This window comes from Hemitrygon akajei, chromosome 5 (assembly GCF_048418815.1).
Source record: "Hemitrygon akajei chromosome 5, sHemAka1.3, whole genome shotgun sequence".
NCBI classification, from domain to species: Eukaryota; Metazoa; Chordata; class Chondrichthyes; order Myliobatiformes; family Dasyatidae; genus Hemitrygon; species Hemitrygon akajei.
In genome coordinates, this window is record NC_133128.1 from 177,717,090 (window position 1) to 177,737,981 (window position 20,892).

The 20,892-nt window shown below is 40.0% G+C and overlaps 1 protein-coding gene and 1 non-coding gene across 4 annotated transcripts in view; both read left to right on the forward strand.

Annotated features, from left to right (window-relative positions):
• Positions 1–20,892, forward strand: part of galnt13 (polypeptide N-acetylgalactosaminyltransferase 13) — a 376,169-nt gene that overhangs the window by 347,505 nt on the left and 7,772 nt on the right. For 2 of the 3 annotated variants that reach the window (XM_073047334.1, XM_073047333.1), the window contains exon 12: positions 14,282–14,486. The exons of the other annotated variant lie outside the window; for it this stretch is intronic. In XM_073047334.1, the coding sequence (XP_072903435.1) occupies positions 14,282–14,467 (186 nt within the window). In that variant the 3' untranslated portion in view covers positions 14,468–14,486. The remainder of the gene's footprint in view (positions 1–14,281; positions 14,487–20,892) is intronic. 3 annotated transcript variants of the gene reach the window in all.
• Positions 20,816–20,887, forward strand: trnad-guc (transfer RNA aspartic acid (anticodon GUC)). The gene has a single exon. It is a non-coding gene; the product is annotated as a tRNA-Asp (tRNA).

The window sequence follows — 20,892 nt, forward strand, 5'->3', positions numbered from 1 at the left end:
AGAGAAATTGGGAACTAATTCAACTAAAGTAGTAAAGAAAACATGGGAGTAGGACCGATAATTGTGCTAAATTTTAAGGCTAAAATTTGTGTAAATGTGGAGGTTGAGTTCCAACTCACATTGATAGTTAAGCTGGAAATGTCTGAAAAACAGTGGGTTGGATAGGAAAAGTTCCATTCTCCAGCATTCACTTCCTTTTTTTTTGATGAACACAAAGCAGTTCATCCAGGTAAGTATTGAAAACAAGCTTAAGCCCTGGAAACAAGTTTAGATCCTTTGCAGGCCCGGTGTTACTATGGAAACTAAAAATTATTTTGTCATGAATATCTCTTCCAGAAATCTTACCATTTCTCTCTGACTTGGAGCAGACTCTCATCTTGCTGCTTTATGTCAGAAGTGTTTATGGCTTGAGTAAGTTTTCATTATTAAATATCTCTGAGGTTGTGCTCCAGTAAATGATAGTTACTTCAGGAAGCATCTCAAATGGGTGATTGGTTCATGATATATTTAGTTCTGAACAAAATAAAAAGAAATCCACCCAAATTTTTATTTGGAAGTATGCGTGTGGCATCAAATAGAAATCGGATTGCTCTTCAAAAGAAAGGGGAGTTTAAATTATAGGTTATTGAACTAAATGTTCTTGCAACAAGAAATAATATAGCATTAGTTGCTGAAGGAGGGCAATGTAAAGGGCACTTGATTAATAAAAGGCAAAATAACATTCAAATGAAAGAGCATGACCCTTTGCAGGTTTATACTATTAAGATCCTAGGTGGAAAAAAAAAGAAGTATTTTGTGATAATCATTTTATACTGATCAAGTTCAAATTCAAGCTTATTGTCATCTGACAGGACATACATACAACCAAATGAAACAATGTTCCTCCAGACCACAGTTAACCCACATTACTCATGGCACATAAAACAAAATATTACCATAAATAAGTTAATAAGGTATAATTCAAAATGCAAGTGAACTATGCAGCACAGGTAAACAGTTTAGTCTACAGCAAGCACCTTGCTGTCCGAGTGACAAGAGCTCGGTGGTGGCATTAGTCTCACAGCCTGGGGGGAAAGAAGTTGTTACTCAGACAGGCAGTCCTGTTCCTGATGCTCCTGTACCTCTATCCTGATGTTAGTGGGTCAGAGAGATTGTGGGGTGGGTGGTGGTGATCCTCAACAATGCTCCGGGCCCTTCGTATACAGCGGTTCTGGTAAATGTCACAAACAGGGGAAGGGAGACCCCAGTGATCCTCTTAGTGGTTTTTACTGTCCTCTGTACTGTCTTGTGACCCAAGGCCATGCAGCTTCTGTGTCATATAATGATGCAGCCAGACAGGACACTCCCGATGGTGCTCCTGCAGAAAGCTGTTAGACTGAGAGCAGGGAGCTTGTATGCCTCAAACTCTTCAGAAAGTGGAGACACTCCTTTCTGTGCCTTATTGACTAATAAGAAGGTGTTCTTGGCCTAGGTTGGATATTTGGCTTGTTCTCTTATCTTTATTTCATAAAAGCAAGAAATGCTTGTGAATTTTGGACAAAATTAAGTAAGTATCTTTACTTACTGCAGCTATTGTATATGCTCTGAAATTATTGTAAACTATTAAAAATGTAAAGTTTTTAAATATCAAATAATAAAACTGTTAAATATGCAATTTCTACAAAAGCAGAGGGGAATTTTAACAATGTGTAAAGAAATAGGCCCATTCCCTGTTCCTCAGAGCACACTGCTTTGGTTTCCAACCGACTATTGTACTGTAAGGTAAACCCACCAACTGCCAAAGAAGCACTGTATTTCTCTGTGTGACCACAGGCACAGGGGTGAGTAATTACTGTCAAATATTGAGTTTTATAGCATCAATATGTTTAAAGAAATCTTACAAATACAGTGGATTCTGGTGTACTGGGTTATCAGTTAATTGGAACAGCTGCTTGTTTGGGATAATTCTTAAAGAGCAAAAACTAATTGGAAAAAGTAGTCAGGATTCCCTTCATTTATTTGAGACTTAATGGCACTCAATTGAGACAGGAGACCATTGCCAAACAGTCTCTAACTCACATCAGTTGTATGCATTTGTGGGCCGTTCAACTCTACAGCATGCTTGGAGTGATCAGTTTGGAAATAGTGTCAGTTACGTGTCTTTATGTTCAAAAAGCAGTGATTTTTGTCACTCTTAGTTGGCAAGAAATAAGCAGTAGGACAATTCAGTATTGTTTTGCTTGCTGTGATTTCAAGCAATCAGGATTGGGGATGGCAAAAACTGCCGGGAGTGAAAATAAAAATGATTTCACTACTTCAACAAGTTAGGAACTACGAAAAAGTTGAATGTATCAACAATCATCTTGAATGTTCTAATGGAAGTGAAAATTTGTTGGATGCAATTGTTAAAGTGTTGTATAAAGTCTGTATTATCTACATTAGGTGTCAGTGCTAATATTGTTTATTTACAGTCAATCAAAGGAACACAACAGTGTACAGTGGATGAATTCCTCCAATAACTATTAGAAACTAATACACAGTTTTATAGCACTGTAGTAGTATTGACAATGCTTTATTTTGTTCTGTATTTCATTTACATACATAATTTGTTACTCATTTAAATAGTAATTTATCTTTTTTGTACCCTTTTTACTATTTCCATGAAACTTTGGCTAATTGGGGCAGCTGCTTAATTGTGCCAAAATGTACTGGTCCCGATGTGTCCCATTTAACCAAATCCACCGTATACAGACAAATATAAGGGAATTAAATCATGGTCAATGGAGCTGCTGTTAATATGAGATTTTCGTTTAGTTAATCTTCCAATCCTGGGCAGTGGGGTGGAGATACATCTCCTGCAAAGGAAGTGTAAGGTGCCTCTTCCCTCTGTCAGCCTCCAGGTCACCACCGGACAAGGTATAGCACCTGCTCAGGTTGGTGTCATGTGAAGCCATGGGGGCAGGTGGTGGATGCTCATATGAGCAGCTGGTGCATATCACAAGTCCTGGTTATGTGACCACAGACAATCTCTAAAGAACATTGATAATGACTGGGGTTACTTGTCTTGTAAAGGCACTACCCAGAAGAAGGCAATGGCAAACCGCTTCAGTAGAAAAAATTTGCCGAGAACAATAATAGTCATGGAAAGACCATGATTACCCATATCACAAGGCACGGCACATCTACCAATAATTATAATTTATTCTTTAGTTAACAATTGCAATGTTTTATTTTTAGTTTATAACATGGATTAAGTTTTAAAATAGCTGCAGAGTATAGTGGTGCAAGTGTGAAATTCGGATCAGATTCAAGTAGATCAATTTTAATGTCAGGGAATGTATACAGTATACAACCTGAAATTCTTGCTCTTCGCAGACATCCAGAAAGCAAGAAACCTCATGGAATGAATGATAGAAACATCAGAACCCCGAAGGCCCACCTCCCATACACAAGCATCGACACTCCCCTTCCCCCCTATTTGTACCGGCAGAAACACTAATCACCCCCCCCCCCCACCATGCAAGCAATAGCAATAGCCCTGATAATTAATAAGGTCTGCTTAAGGTTTGTAGCAAGGATGGTCTCTGACCAGAAGAGTGACGACCATTGAGATGATTAAATCTTTATGCTTCCTTATGAATAGAGCACAGGGACATGGGAATACGATTTTGAGGTAAGTTTATTGTGAAATCATCCCTAATACCCAAATGATTTTGCAATGTTCCACAATACCTTTAATTTTGCACAACAGTTAGCACACTTTTCCATCAATTGTTAATTTTTAAATGTGCTGATAATTTTATTCAGATCCATTTCTAGTTGACCTCTAGGTAATTTATTCAAAATCATAAATAATTTGTCCAGAAGCAAGAATGCAGCATAATTAAGCATATTTATACTGTCTAACTGTATTTGGTCATAAGCTTCTATATTGATCAATATTACTTACTATATTTTTCTCTACCATGCTCTATCAAAGCTGCATTCAGGACCATAAAAGGAATTACAAAAATAAACACTTACAGTGGTGCTAGGTAGTTTGGGAACCCTGTAGAATCTTCTCTATTTTTGTATAAATATGACCTAAAATGTGATCAAATCTTCATGTGTCCTAAAACTAGATAAAGAGGACCCAGTTAAATAAATAACACAAAAAAAATTATACTTGTTCACTTATACCATTTTATGCAGAAGAGCTATGAGGCATTATGCAAGTGGCAAAACCAACTTGTCAGAAATGGCTCTTTTGATAATAGAATCTATTTATGGGCAGTTGGTTTTATTGTTTTATTGCAGCAATGGTACTAGTTTTGTAGTTATCTTACATGCTCAATGCTAAAAATATTTTGTTTACTACCATTTCTTTGCTGTTTGTGAGTGATATGCAGAAGTCTTAAATATATATATTAATTATACATGCACATATATGTATGTATGTCTATATATTTAGGTAGAGTGCCTAAGACTTTTGCACAGTAATGTATGTTTATTACAATAATAGTTTTGAAAACAATAATAAATATATTTTACACATGCAGTTTCTGCATTTTAGTGATTCTGCTTATCCATACAAAATATCACTGTAGTTCCTTCTAGCCAAAAACTTCATGCTTTTTTACAATAGTTGTTGAATATCCAACTGAACGTCTTAAATTCAACTTTTCTTACATTGTTTAAATTTGTTGAACACTTTCAATTCTGACCAGTGTAAAGTCCATATTATGTTAGTTCAGAATCTGTTTCTAAAAGTCTGTTAGAGGTTATTCATCTAAGCCTGTTTTGTTGTGAAATGGTGAAAATATTCTGCTGGTGAGGTATTTTCCGTGGAGAGGGAGACAGAAGTGATATTTCAGATCATTAACTTTCCATTAGAGCAGAGAGCAAAGACCTGAATGTGCTCAGCCTTTTCAGAATTTCCTTTCAGCTTCTGTGGTTTTGATTTTTTTACTGGGCACGTTTAGAGCATAAAGTGATAAGACACGGGAGCAGACTAAGTCCATTTGGCCAATCAAGTCTCCTCTGCCATTCCATCATGTCTGATTTATTATTCCCCTCAACCCTGTTCTCCTGCCTTCTTGTAACCTTTCACACGTTGACTAATAAAGAAACTATTAACAGCCGCTTTAACTACACCTATAGATTTGGCTTTGCAGCAGTCTGTGGCAGTGAATTCTACATTGCCAGAGACAGCTGTTAAGAGGTTATTCTTATCCCAGATTCACCACATTCCTCTTCATCTCTGTTCCAAAGGGACGTCCTTCTATTCTGAGATTGTGCCCTCTGGTCCTAAACTCTCCATCAATTGGAAACATCCCCTCCATGTCCAATCTAACTGTGTCTTTCTATATTCAATAGGTTTCAATGACATCCCCCTTACTCTTCTCAATTCCAGTGAGTACAGGCCCAGAGCCATCAAACCTTTCTTATATGTTAACCTTTTCATTTTCTGGATCATTCTTGTTAACTTCCTTTGGACCCTCTTCAATGCCAGCACATTGATAAAGGGCTCAAAACTGTTCATGATACTCCCAAATGTGGTCTGACCAATGTCTTATAAAGCCTCTTACATGCTTGCTTTTATATTCCAGTATTCTGGAAATGAACCCTAATATTACATTTGCCATCCTTACTACTGACCGAACCTGTAAGCTGACCTTTAGAGAATTCTGCGTAAGTTCCCTTTTACCTTTGACTTTGGAATGTTCACCCCATTTAGAAAATAGGCTATGCCTTTATTCCTTCTACCAAAGTGCATGACCAATGCATTCCATCTGCCACTTTCTTGGCCTTACTCATAATCTGTTTAAGTTCTACTGCACACTACCTGTTTCCTCAACACTACCTGCCCCTCCACAAATCTTCATATCATCTGCAAAGCCATCTATTCCATCATCTAAATCATTGATATACAGCATAAAAAGAAGTGGTCCCAACACCGAACCCTGCGGAACACTACTAGTCACTGGCAGCCAGCCAGAAAAGGATCCTTTTATTCCCACTCGCTACCTCTTACCTTTCAGCCAATGCTCTAACCATGTTAGTAACTTTCCTGTTATACTATGAGCTCTTAACTTGGTAAGCAGCCTCATGTGTGGTACTTTGTCAAATGCTTTCTGAAAGTCCAAATATACATTTACTCCATCCCCTTTATCTATACTACTTGTAATCTCCTCAAAGAATTCTAACAGGTTCATCAGGCAAGATTTTCCTTTAAGGAAGCCATACTGACTTTGTCTTATCATGTCTCCTGATGAAGGGTTTTGGCCCGAAACGTCGTCACTACCTCCTCCCATAGATGCTGTCTGGCCTGCTGAGTTCTGCCAGCATTTTGTGTTTGTATTTTTGTCTTATCATGTCCTGTGTTACCAAATACACAGTAATCTATTCCTTAGCAATTGACTCCAACATCTTCCCAACCACTTAGGTCAGGCTGCTTTTTGCTGCCTTCCTGCTTTGCTTAAAGAATGGAGTGATACTTTCAATTTTCCAGTCCTTAGGCACCATGTCAGAGTCCGATGATTTCTGAAAGATCATTACTAATGCCCCCACAATCTCTACTGCACCTGTGTTCAGAACCGTGGGGTGCAGTTCATCTTGTCCGGGTGATTTGTGTACCCTTAGGTCTTTCAGCTTTCTGAGCAGCTTCTCTCTTGTAATAGTAACTGCACTCGCTTCTCTTTCCTCACACCCTTCAACATCTGGCACACTGCTAGATTCTTCCACGGTGAAGACTGATGCAAAATAACTCACTTAGTTCATCTGCCATTTCCTTGTTCCCTGTTTTTATTTCTCCGGCTTCACTTTCTATTGGTCCTATATCCACTCTCATCTCTCTTTTAATTTTTACATACTTGAAAAAGTTTTTACAATCCATTTTGATATTGTTTGCTAGGTTGCTTTTATATTTCATCTTTTCCCTCATAATGATTCTTTTAGTTGCTCTCTGTAGGTTTATATAAGCTTCCCAGTCCTCTGTCTCCCCACGAATTTTTGCATTGTTGTATGCCCTCTCCTACATTCGCCTTGACTTGTCTTGTCCGCTGCGGTTGTACTGTTTTGCCATTTGAGTATTTCTTCATTTTTGGAATATATCTACCCAGCACTTTCCTTATTTTTTCCCGAAACTCTCACCACTGCAGCTCTGCTGTCAGCCCTGCCAGCATTTCCTTCCAATTTACTTTGGCCAACTCCTCTCCCATACCACTATAGTTTCCTTTACTCCAATGAAATACTGCTATGTCAGACCTTATTTCTCCCTATCAAATTTCAAGTTGAAATCAATCATATTGTATTCACTGCCTCTTAAAGGTTCTTTTACCTTAAGCTCCCTAATCACCTCCGGTTCATTACATAACACACAATCCAGCATAGCTGACCCCCTAGTAGGCCCAATGACAAAGTGCTGTAAAAAGTCATCTCACTGGAATTCAACAAACTCACTGTCTTGAGATCCAATACCAACCTGATTTTTCCAATTGACCTGCATTTTAAAATGCCTATCATAATGTTGTCCTTTTGACACACCTTTTCTATTTCCTGTTTTAATCTATGGTCCACATCCCAGCGACTTTTGGGAGGCCTGTATATAACTGCCATCAGGGTCCTTTTACCCTTGCAGTTTCTTAGCTCAGCCCACAAGGATTCAACATCTTCCAATCCTATGTCACATCTTCCTACTGATTTGATGCCATTCTTTACTGAGAACCATGCCACCCTCTCTGCCGACCTTCCTATCCCTCTGATACAATGTGTATCCTTGGACATTCAGCTCCCAACTACAACCATCCTTCAGCCATGATTCAGTGATGGCCACAACATCATACCTGGCAATCTGTAATAGTGCAACAATATCATCCACCTTATTTCTTATACTCCGTGCATTGAGATATAACACTTTGAGTACTGTATTTCTACCATTTTTTGATTCTGCATCCCTTATGCACTGATACTCACCCTGCTGGCTGCAATTTTGTCCTGTCATCTGCCTGCCCTTCCTGACAGTCTGACTGCACACTATCTTTTCATTTTACCTTCCATCCTATCCTGAGTTCATTCCAATTCCCATGCCCCCTGCCTGATTAGTTTAAACCCTCCCCAACAGCTCTAACAAACCTGTCCATGAGAATATCAGTCCCCCTCGGGTTCAGGTGCAACCCGTCACTTTTGTACAGGTCGTACCTTCCCTAGAAGAGATCCCGATGATCCAAGAACCTGAAGCCCAGCCCTTTGCACCAGCTTCTCAACCACACATGAATCTGCCAAATTATCCTGTTTCTACCCTCAATGGTGCATGGCTCAGGCAGCAATCCAGAAATTACAGTCCTGGGGATCCTGCTTCTCAGCTTTCTACCTAGCTCTCTAAATTCTCTCTTTTGTTTCCTATGTCACTGGTACCAGTATGTACCAAGACATCTGGCTGCTGTCCCACCCCGCCAAAATGCTGTGGATGCAATCTGAGATGTCCCTGACCCTGGCACCTGGGAGGCAACATACCACTCGGGTGTCCCGTTCACTTCCACAGAATCTGACTACTGAGTCCCCTATCACTACTACTTCTCTCTTCTCCCTCTTCCCTTCTGCACCATGGCCTACGCTCAGTGGCAAAAACCTGGTCTCCGTGGCATTTCCCTGGGAGGTCATCCCCCAACAGTATCCAAAGTAGTATACTTATTATTGAGGGGAATGGCCACAGGGGTGCTCGGAGCGAACTGCCTACTCACATTTCCATTTCTCCTGACAGTCACCCAGCTACCCGCCTCCTGCAACTTAGGGGTGACTCCTTCCCTGTAACTCTAATAGATAATCTCCTCACTCTCCCGTACAAGCCTAAGCTCATCCAGCTGCTGCTCCAGATTCCTAACACGGTCTTGAAGGAGTTGCAGCTGGATGCACTTCACGGGTGTCCCAGGACTCCAACATCTGGCATGAAGAATATACATTGGCCATTTACTCAACTAGGTACAAAGAAAAAAAGGGGATCTTAACAGAACCTTACCCAGAGCCAACGCCTCTTTTGAGCCAAAGCTTGACACTCCTACACTCACCACTGGCCTGCTCACAATAGCTGCCCTACACTCCTACACTCACCACTGGCCTGCTCACAATAGCTGCCCTACACTCACCACTGGCCTGCTCACAATAGCTGCCCTACACTCCTACACTCACCACTGGCCTGCTCACAATAGCTGCCCTACACTCACCACTGGCCTGCTCACAATAGCTACCCTACACTCCTACACTCACCACTGGCCTGCTCACAATAGCTGCCCTACACTCACCACTGGCCTGCTCACAATAGCTACCCTACACTCCTACACTCACCACTGGCCTGCTCACAATAGCTGCCCTACACTCACCACTGGCCTGCTCACAATAGCTACCCTACACTCCTACACTCACCACTGGCCTGCTCACAATAGCTGCCCTGCACTCCTACACTCACCACTGGCCTGCTCATAATAGCTGCCCTGCACTCCTACACTCACCACTGGCCTGCTCACAATAGCTGCCCTGCACTCCTACACTCACCACTGGCCTGCTCACAATAGCTGCCCTGCTTGTCGCTTCCGTATTTTTAGACAAACATCACTGACCTGCGAGAAACCTCCTCGCTTCTGCCACTCACTGGGCCATCGAAATCACTTCACTGGGTGGGTGGAATATTCATTGCCATGTAGAAACCATGGGAATTTTTTTTTTCTTGGATGGTGTAGTATAATGGACATTGTACATTCAACCAAATTTTCTTTACCAATGAATCATATTACAGAGCACTGATTCATTCATGCTTGTTTCTGTTAGTACCCAAGAAAGGTTGGGGGATCACTTCATGTTACTCCTTTGTTTGGTCTTTAAGGTTAACTCTGACCTTTCAGTTATCAGTTACTTTGATTTTCTATTCTACTCCCTATTTGACCTTCCTGCACTGTTCCATCAAGGCCAAAGCTCCTTTTCCATCAAGCCATGCCGTCTTTTAAGGACTTTGATTATCTATTTGTTACCACCTGAATATTAATTGAGTTTATCTGTCTCTCTATAGTCAGTGGCAGATCTTTAGGGCATTTCCCACTTTTTCAGTTTGATTTGAGTCTCTGCTTCAGGTTTGACCTGCATTTTACAACTTTATATGGCTCTTGGTTTTCTCTCTCACGCTCTCTCCCTCTCTCTCATTTACCTCACTGATCAACCAGACAGTTTCAAAAACCCTGACCTCATCTTATCACAGATCCCCTTTGTCCTACACAAAATGCTGTAAGAATTCAGCCACTCAGGCAACATCCATAGATGCTGCCTGATTTGCTGATTTCCTTTAGCAGTTTCTGTGTGTGCTCTGGATTTCCAGAAACTAAAAAGACAATACAGGGAGAAAAATGAGGTACGAACGCAAGCTAGCCAGGAATATAAAGGAAGATAGCAAAAGCTTTTTTAGGTATGTGAAGAGAAAGAAGATAGTTAAGAACAATGTTGAGCCCTTGAAGAATGAATTGGGTGAAATTGTTATGGGAAACAGAGAAATGGCAGAAGAATTTAATGAGTACTTTAGATCTGTTTTCACTAAGGAAGACACAAGCAATCTCCCAGATGTATGGATGGGCCATGGACATAGGGTAACAGAGGAAATGAAACAGATTGACATTAGGAAGGAAACGGTGGTGAGAAGACTGATGGGACTGAAGGCTGACAAATCCCCAGGTCCAGATGGTCTGCATCCTAGGGTACTAAAGGAGGTGGCCCTGGAAATTGCGGATGCATTGGTAATCATTTTCCAATGTTCCTTAGATTCAGGATCAGTTCCTGAGGATTGGAGAATGGCTAATGTTATCCCACTTTTTAGGAAAGGAGGGAGGGAGAAAACAGAGAACTATCGACCTGTCAGCCTGACATCGGTGGTGGGGAAGATGCTAGAGTCCATTATTAAGGATGAAATAGTGGCATATCTAGATAGCAGTGATAGGATTGGGCCGAGCCAGCATGGATTTACCAAGGGTAAATCATGCTTGACTAATCTGTTGGAGTTTTTCGAGGATGTAACCAGGAAGTTAGACGGGGGAGATCCAGTGGATGTAGTGTACCTCGATTTTCAGAATGCATTTGATAAGGTCCCACTTAGGAGATTGGTGGGTAAAATCAAAGCTCAGGGCATCGGGGGGAAGACATTGACATGGATAGAAAACTGGTTGGCAGATAGAAAGCAAAGGGTAGCGGTGAATGGGTGTTTCTCGGAATGGCAGGTGGTGACTAGTGGGGTGCCACAGGGCTCGGTATTGGGACCACAGTTGTTTACAATTTACGTCAACGATTTGGATGAAGACATTGAAAATAGCATCAGCAAATTTGCTGATGATACTAAGCTGGGTGGCAGTGTGACGTGATGAGGATGTTAGGAGAATTCAGGGTGACTTGGATAGGCTGGGTGAGTGGGCAGATACTTGGCAGATGATGTTTAATGTGAATAAGTGTGAGGTTATCCACTTTGGGAGTAAGAACAGGAAGGCAGATTATTATCTGAACGGTGTAGAGTTAGGTAAGGGAGAAATACAAAGAGATCTAGGAGTCCTTGTTCATCAGTCACTGAAGGTGAATGAGCAAGTGCAGCAGGCAGTGAAGAAGGCTAATGGAATGTTGGCCTTTATTACAAAGGGAATTGAGTACAAGAGCAAGGAAATCCTCTTGCATTTGTACAGAGCCCTGGTGAGACCACACCTGGAGTATTGTGTACAGTTTTGGTCTCCAGGGTTAAGGAAGGACATCCTGGCTGTAGAGGAAGTGCAGCGTAGATTCACGAGGTTAATTCCTGGGATGTCTGGACTGTCTTACGCGGAGAGGTTAGAGAGACTGGGCTTGTACACGCTAGAATTAAGGAGATTGAGAGGGGATCTGATTGAAACATATAAGATTATTAAGGGATTGGACAAGATAGAGGCAGGAAATATGTTCCAGATGCTGGGAGAGTCCAGTACCAGAGGGCATGGTTTGAGAATAAAGGGTAGGTCATTTAGGACAGAGTTAAGGAAAAACTTCTTCTCCCAGAGAGTTGTGGGGGTCTGGAATGCACTGCCTCGGAAGGTAGTGGAGGCCAATTCTCTGGATGCTTTCAAGAAGGAGCTAGATAGGTATGTTATGGATAGGGGAATCAAGGGATATGGGGACAAGGCAGGAACCGGGTATTGATAGTAGTTGATCAGCCATGATCTCAAAATGGCAGTGCAGGCTCGAAGGGCCGAATGGTCTACTTCTGCACCTATTGTCTATTGTCTTGCATTTTCCCATTGTCCAGTTCATTCCTACCACACCCTCTCTGCAGATTGAAACTGACTTCTCACTTTTACCATTCTAAAGAAGGGACTTTGACTCTTTCAATAGACTATGCTCCATTTACTGAGTGTTTTCTAGCATTTTATGTTGTTATTTCATTAAGTATTAGATTGAAGAGGTTTTGTTTTAAATGTTTTACAACACAACTCATTTAAATTATTTTCTGTGAGATTGTTAGCTTATTTTTCATAATGTAAATTCTCTTGATTGAATGTGCATGTCTATGGCTAAAAGAATAATCCTCAGTTCGCAGTTACACCTGCAAAACTCATTTCCACGTAGAAACCATGGGAAAATACTTTTTTTCTTGTATGGTATAGTATAATTGACATTGTACATTCAACCATATTTTCTTTACCAATGAATTGTCTTGCAGAGCACTGATTTATTCATGCCTGTTTTTGTAAGTACCAAAGAAAGATTTAACCTTCTATGTATTCTGTCAACTGTAGTGAACACGTTTTGAAGTAGAGTAACTTTAAACGAAACTTGATGCTGATATGGAACAGATCCTTGCAAACATATATTGATATCTAGTTAGAACAAAATAAAACCAAAATATTCTACACTGATGAGTGTGCTATGAAATATCATCCCAGTACAAATCCTCTGCAGCAAAATATCGTTCTTTTAACTACTTGTGAGTTATGTGCAGTAAGGCAATTATGAGAATTATTACATGGGCTTTGATTATTTTGACTATATTTTAATGCATTGCACATATATTCATTGCGAAAATGGGAATATTTCCAGAAATTAATGATCAGTTTTAAATCATTATGTATTTAGGGAGTTTTGCTTGTAATTGCTTTATGTGGAAAGTACCTGGTACCCTGTCTGGTGCAGATGGGATGGCAGTAAATGAGCTGTCAGAAATATCACAATTACTAAATTAGTAATGGGATGCCGCAAATCCAGTGGTACTGTGGAAATATAATTGTATAGTTAACACAAGTTTTTGCTATTAAATGCTAACCACATACTTGGTAAAGGATTTTGTATGGTTTTGTGATATCCTTTATCTACTTCATGGAAAATTGGTTCTAAGTACAACTGCATTCCTAAGATCAATGTTATCTGTAAATGCATATCCTCCCTCACTTACGTAATTTTGTTGTTTTTACTAGGTGTTCTTCCACTATTTCCAAAACTTTGCATGCTAACTGCTGTGCAAAACCTGTTTTTTTTTTCCAGTGTTAAGATCTTGTCTACTGGCTCACACCCACTCCTCAATTCAACCTGGGATTCATATAGCAAATATTGCGCACCATGTTTAAAAGTGTAATGGCCTCCGGAAAGGGAATTGTCTCTCAGTAGACAAATAGTCTGTAAACATGTGAGGAAGTTTTTTTATCCCAAGATACTGGGTTTATGTTTTACCTGTGGTACATGGAGAGACACAGGATGGGGCAGTGAAGGAAATGGATCAATTCTGTACAAACCAGTCCCTCTGTTTTTCACCAAAGCACAAGCAAAAACCAGGAATCACCCAGCATGGTTTCACAGACACCTGGTGTTGCAAGGCCATTCCGAGAGGGAACAGCTATGAAAAATTGATTGGCTTAGCAATATCGGGCCTAAATATATGGTGGCACAGTAGAGTAGTGGTTAGCACAGCTATGACACAGTCCAGGCAACCAGGGTTCAATTCCTGTCGCTGTCTGTAAGGAGTTTGTACGTTCTCCCGTTACGTGAGGGTTTCTTCTGGGTGCTCTGGTTTCCATTCACAATCCAAAGGGGTACTGGCTCATATACTGTATTGTAAATTACCTCGTGATTAGGCTCAAAGAGACTGTAGGGCCTACTCCATTCTGTAGCTCAATAAAGTAAAAAAATTATAAAAAATTAAACAAGATCACTTATCAACTTGGTTCTCTACACTTCTAAAGCTGTTGTTGTGCTTATTCATTCTGTTCGTTATAATTGGTTTAGAGTTGCATCATATTTCTGCATCCTCTAGCTTTTCACTTTCTCTCTTGTTACACAGAAGCACCTGTTTGTTCATGTAGCTAGCCACTTATGCTTAGCAGCTAGGAAACTGGACAATGGAATGTATGTTCCAGCTGCAGAGAGCTGTACTGACAGCCCTTCGTACATGTGGATTCTAAGGAACTACAGTCGGCAAGAAGTATTCAGGAATGTTTATTACAGCCCAACTGATTATTTTCCTTAACATTTCATAAGCTGCAGAGGTCAGTAATTTAATAATCTCTTGTAAAGTTGTGTTGTAGCTGATTAGCAAGTGTGGTTGTAGTACTAAATAGAATTATTGTGTGCTTTGTTTGTAGTGATATTTTGCTGTTTGGGCAGAAAGGATTCACATTAGGAACTGTTGGTTGGCAGAAACTAAATCGCTGAGTGACTCTGGCTCCATTCTTAAATGCTTGCTTTCCATAAACCTCCAATTCCTAATGTTCGACAAGTTTTATTCCATTAAATGGGACTTCAAATCGCCATTTATCAAATGACACATTGTTTTTATTGAAAGCACTTAGAATTGACATATATTAAGGCAGCATTCCTGCAGCTATACAGATCATTAGTTACAGAGAATAAAGGATGTTCTGTTTCAAATTACATTTCCAGTTTGTGTGTTTGCTATGGCCTACGTTCCACAGCAGGCTCTTGTTGTACACTGTTCTTGATGCTGAAAGATTAGCAAAGTAAAAACTTCCTTTGTAACTTTCTGTGAAGGTAAAACAGAAGAACATTGAAACAAGAGAGGGCTATTTAGCCCTATTGTGTTACAGTTCAGTGAGATGGTGGCTAGTCGCTGAATAAACCCTTATACCTACCTTTCTCCCCAAGTAAATAGAACATAGAACTCAATAGCCCTTTGACCTTTGTGCTGACCTTTTAACCCACTCCAAGACTAAGCTCAGAAGCAGAATCAGAATTAGATTTAATATCACCAACATGTGAAATTTGCTGTTATGTGGCAGCAGTACATTACAACACATAATTAAAAAGTGAAATTACAGTCAATATACTGTTAAATTAAATAAGTTATGCAAAAAAAGAGAAAGAAAGTAGTGAGGTAGTGTTCATGGGTTCATTTTCCACTCAGAAATCTGATGGCGGAGGGGAAGAAGCTATTCTTGAATCATTGAGCATGTGTCTGTAGGCTCCTGTACATCTTCCCTGATGGCAGCAATAAGAAGACGGTATGTCCTGGGTGATGGGTCTTTAATGATACACGCTGCCTTTGTGAGCCATCGCTCCTTGAAGACGTAATGGATCCTGGGAAGGCTATTGCCCATGATGGAGCCAACTGAGTTTACAATTTTCTGCAGTTTGTTTTGATCCTGTACAGTGCACCCCCCTCCCACCCTGTACCATGTGGTGATGCAGCCAGTTAAAATGCTCTCCGCACATATCCCACATGGCCTTCCATTTGTTAACATCCATGTGCCATCAAAGAGACTCAAAGTATTTATATCTAAGAGTGTGTAACAGAAATTAATCAAAATGAGTTTAACATTGCACTAGTTTCAATTTGTGGGAAACTTCCAAATTCCCACCGTGCTCTTTCTATCACAGTGTTTCTTCATTTTACTCTAAATAGGCCAGGCTCTAAATTTATGTCACCTTGACTGTATTTGCCAAACAGCAGAAATAAATTCTCTCCAAGCACCTCCCCCCTTCTCTAATACACTAAAACTCTGATAATCAGCAATATAGTTGATGCAAGATCCAGAGGGTTTGGCACCTAGCTTGTTGGCTGCTAACGTCAGGCTCTCTTTAACTTATAGGGTCTGCCATTCCCCCACTCCCTTTAATCCACTGTGTTTACTGAGAATTTATTATGCTTCTGTGTAACAACTAAAAAAACGTGAGTTGTATGTCAGAAGAACTTCAGAATTATAGAAAGTATAGGAAGATAAAGGTTTGTATGTTAAGGGCAAGAGCGTAACTACAGAAAGAGTAGAGCCCATTACCAACCAATTTATCAATTCGTTTTAGTAGCCAAAGGGTTTAAGTAAGGTTTTCAATAAATACTTCTCATCTGTATTCACTAAAAAGGACATTGTAGCTAGAGAGTCGTACTAGGCTTTAATGAGAATCAAGATCCCAGGGCCTGACAATATGTCCCAGATTGCTGGCATCCTGATGGTTTTTTCATCTTTACTGGCAATGGATGAGTGAAGAAGAACTGCAGAAATAACCCCGTTAACCACAGGTGTATAAGCCTAATATCACTGGTAGGGAAAAGATTAGAGAAAAAAGCTCTGAGGGGTTTTTCCCTCCAGTCTGCCAAAGGGTTTCACCCCAAAACGTCGAGTGTTCTTTTTTCCATTGATATGGCCTGGCCTGCTGAGTTCCTCCAGCATTTTGTGTGTGTTTCTTGGATTTCCAGCATCTGCAGATTTTCTCTTGCTTGCTTCTGAGGGCTAGGATTATTCTACACTTAGAAAGGCTGAAATTAATCAAAGATGGTCAGCATTGCTTTCTTAATGAGGAAATCCAGTCTGACCAATTTGATTAAATATTGCAAAAAGGTAACAAAATATGTTAGTAGTTCAATGCAGTTGATATAGTCAGCAAGAACTTGTGAAAGGCCTTTGACGGAGTACCATTTGGTAGATTGGTCCAGAGTATATGAGATCCGGGGCCAGTTGGCAAACTGGATCTAAAATTACAAGCAACACACACAAAATGCTGGTGGAACGCAGCAGGCCAGGCAGCACCTATAGGGAGAAGCACTGTCGACATTTCGGGCCGAGACCCTTCGCCTGCTGCGTTCCACCAGCATTTTGTGTGTGTTGCTTGAATTTCCAGCATCTGCAGATTTCCTCATGTTGGATCTAAAATTAGTTTGGTTTTAGGAGGCAGAAAGTGATGATGGAGGCTTTTTTTTTGAAAGACTGTTAACAGTGATGTGGCACAGGGACTGATGCATCTACATTAATGGTTTGGATATAAGTAGAGGTATGATAAATAAGACAAGATTTGGTTTTGGTATAGATAGCAAAGAGGATAATCTTAGGTTACTGGAAGATATTGACCAGTTGATAAAATGGGTAGAACAAATGGCAGATGGAATGATGAGTGCATTTTGGCCCAAGGATTTCTGAAGATGCTAACACAACCAGATGGTGTGGTGAAGGGAGCATATAATAGCTGAGTCATAAAACTTGAGACTATGGAGGTTATAATACAGATTTATAAACCACTGGAATTTGGCATATAGTTCTGGTCACCTCACTATAGGAAGGATGTGATTATGATGGAGAGAGTGCAGAGGAGATTCACCAGGATATTGCCTGACATGGAGTGATGGAGGATTTGATAGAGTTTGGGAACTGGAACACAATCCCTGAGGAGATGGCGGAAGCACGTGGCCTCACAATATTTGAGTACCTGAATGGGCACTTGAATTGCCAAAGTTATGGATCAAGTACTGGTAAGTAGAATCAAGTGAGCAGTAAGACATGTTTCTGTACTTTGGGTGGCTGGGTGAAGATACATTCCTACTAAAGGATAGTAAGGCACTCCTTTCCTCTGCTAGCCTGCAGGTCATCCTTGGGCAAGGTGTAACAGCTGCTTAGCCCACTCTCTTACCCTCCCCCCGCACCCGATCAGGGTAACGTGAAGCCATGAGAGTAGGTGGTGGATGGTTGTATGAGCAGCTGGTGCATATCACATGTCCCGGTTATTAAAGTCGTAGATAAGACCATGATCACCCACGTCATACGACATGGCACGTAGTGATCTGCACCATGAAATTCAGTTTGTGTTTCAGGAAAAGGTCTTTTCTTTGAGTGTGGAATATGAAACTCTTGATCATATGGTGTCATGAAGTTGATCATGTTGATAAAGTATATTAAATAGGAAGCCAGATTTACAAGTATGGAGAGAAAGAATGGAAGGATATACTAAAAGTATAAATGAAATAAACTGGGACAAGACTCTTGGTGGACCTAAATATTGGTACAGGTACTTTGGTAATTCTTTGTTTAAAATGCATTGTAAAACAATCATGTCTTCCATTAAAGCAGGGGTTCCCAACCTTTTTTTATACTATCGACAATACCATTAAGCAAGGGATCCATGGACCCCAAATTGGGAACCAGTGCCTTAAAATATACATTTACAAAATGTTGTCATCACTCCAGTATCTCATAAGGTACATAAATAGAAACTATTATTTTCTGGTTCTCTAGGTTTCTGCCTCTTTACGTTAGTCCTTTGGTTAAACAGATTGGGGGAAAGGCTTATTATTTTGCATTCAATGCTGCATGTATTATCCTTTAGGATTTCTATAATTCAGTATCCAAATACTGGATGTTTTTCTCACTGGGCTTCTGTGGAATCCAGTTCTGCTCCTGAAGTCTGCAGTTCCCAACTCCACTTGCTTGATTTCCTATTGGCTCCACATTTGTTTACATCATGTTATTTGGTCTTGCATCTTCATGGTTATGTTTTTGAGTAACATTGCATTTGCAGCTCATGTTATTGATGATTTACCTCTACATGCCTTCTGGGATCCTTGAAGCATCATTATCAGCCTGATCACAATCCTTCAGTAATATTTACTCAAAGGAAAATTAATCAAAACTTAACTGCTGAATTACCTTTTTTATTTTCTCTCTTTATTAAGTAATTGACCTTCAAAGGAAATGATTCCTCCACCAAATTAAAACTGTAACAAAATAAGGAGAGACAGTGCCATTGAAAGAGTTAGATAGAGCTCTTAGAGATATGGGGAGAAGGCAGGAACGGGGTACTGATTGTGGATGACCAGCCACGATCACATTGAATGGCGGTGCTGGCTCGAAGGGCCAAATTACCTACTCCTACACCTATTGTCTATTAGGATTGCAAGTTCCAGGGCTTGGGCTGAATGGAAATCTCTGCAGTACTTCCATCCTCAGATCCTTATACAGAACTAAAACTGCTGTTGAATATATTTCCACTCTTATTTAAGTCGTGCAATTCTTGTCATAACTTTCTTCAAAACTGTAAACTAATTCCAATCCCACTCTTCTCCCAACTAGCTTAAATCTCAAACGTTACTGACCATTCTTCGTAGTGGAAGTAGTTTCTTCTTGTATACTCAATTAAACCCCATCAAACCTGCTCAACGACTAGTTTATTTTCTCTAATCTAAAGAGAACACACCAGCCTTTCATGGCAGTCACATAACAAAAACCCTTTTCATCTTTAGTACCATTCTAGTAAATACCTTCTGCACTGACACTAGAACTTTGACATTCTCCCCAACTTGTTCTGCTCAGAGTTGTACACAGTGTTTCAGTTGGGGCCTATCTAGTGACTTGTAAGTTGCAGCATATTTTCCTTGTATTTTTATAAAGCCAAATATTCCACATTTGTTTCCCGTGATCTTTTCGCTATTTTGCCTTCTTCAAAGATTTATGTATATATTTATTAATTTCATTTATTTCCTTCCCCCCCCCCCTTTTAAAACTATCACTTTTGAATTACTTCTCATTTGTTCTTTTGAAATGCATATTACATTTTCTGCTGGAAGTTTCACCTGTTATGCCTACTTGCTTTATGTTACTAGAGTATGGCTGAGATGATTAAAGCATTGGATCTGTCAAAATCTGGTACACATCTGAGATAACAGAGCTGACAAAAAATGGGAAATATGGTGTTAACAGAAAGCACATTGAAAGATGTCGAAGATTCTTTGTTGCATCTTTCTATTGATTGTCCTAATCGTGCTTAAATACATAACAGATTTAAGGTTACATATGCATGGAATTGTACCTTGAATTACATCCAGTTTCTAAGCATATTTCCCTAAAATTGACTTTGAAATGGCACAAACCTAATACATGCTAATGTAAATCAATACATAGCTAGCTGTTAACAACACTTATTCTTAGAAATTGACATTTTAAAGATTCTAGAATTAGAATGTTGCTTCAGAAAGTCACGGGGTTATTTAAAGAGGGGTTCCAAACATTTTTTAATGCTGTGGGCCTAGGTTAGGAATCCCTGATTTAAAATGACTTGAAACTTACTCAGTGTCATTAGTGTGTGCTTTACACCTGTGAGCCTTGTGCAAGCAGTTTTGGCCTTTCACAGGGTAGGTTGCAATTGTAATGTTGCCCATGAGTGCAAAGTGTTGCATTTTGGTGGAATTGTGCGCTCCCTTTCCAATTCCATACTGTTATGGTCAAAATGGCAAATTTCACTTTGTATTTGATGTTAGTGATAGTTGCAACGCCAATAATTTTTGTTTCTGGGTCTCTGAAGAGTTATTTACAAATCTCCAAAATACATAATGTAATTTGCTTATTCATGTTTTGGGGATTCAAAATGTCATTGACTCAGCATTTTCAGCCTCAGATTGATGTTCTAGTTAGCAACATAGGAATTCAAATGACTTTTTTTAAATATAAATACCTCCTGATTGATTTTAAACAACTCATCTTAGACTTCATCTGCAGGAGATGACCAAGGATCTGCAGATTTCCATAACTTTCTACAAATTTTATAACATTTTACAAGCTTAAATAACATAAATATCAGGAGTCTTCACTAACAAGTTTCCTCGTTAGTATAGTGGTTAGTATCCCCGCCTGTCACGCGGGAGACCGGGGTTCAATTCCCCGACGGGGAGCCACT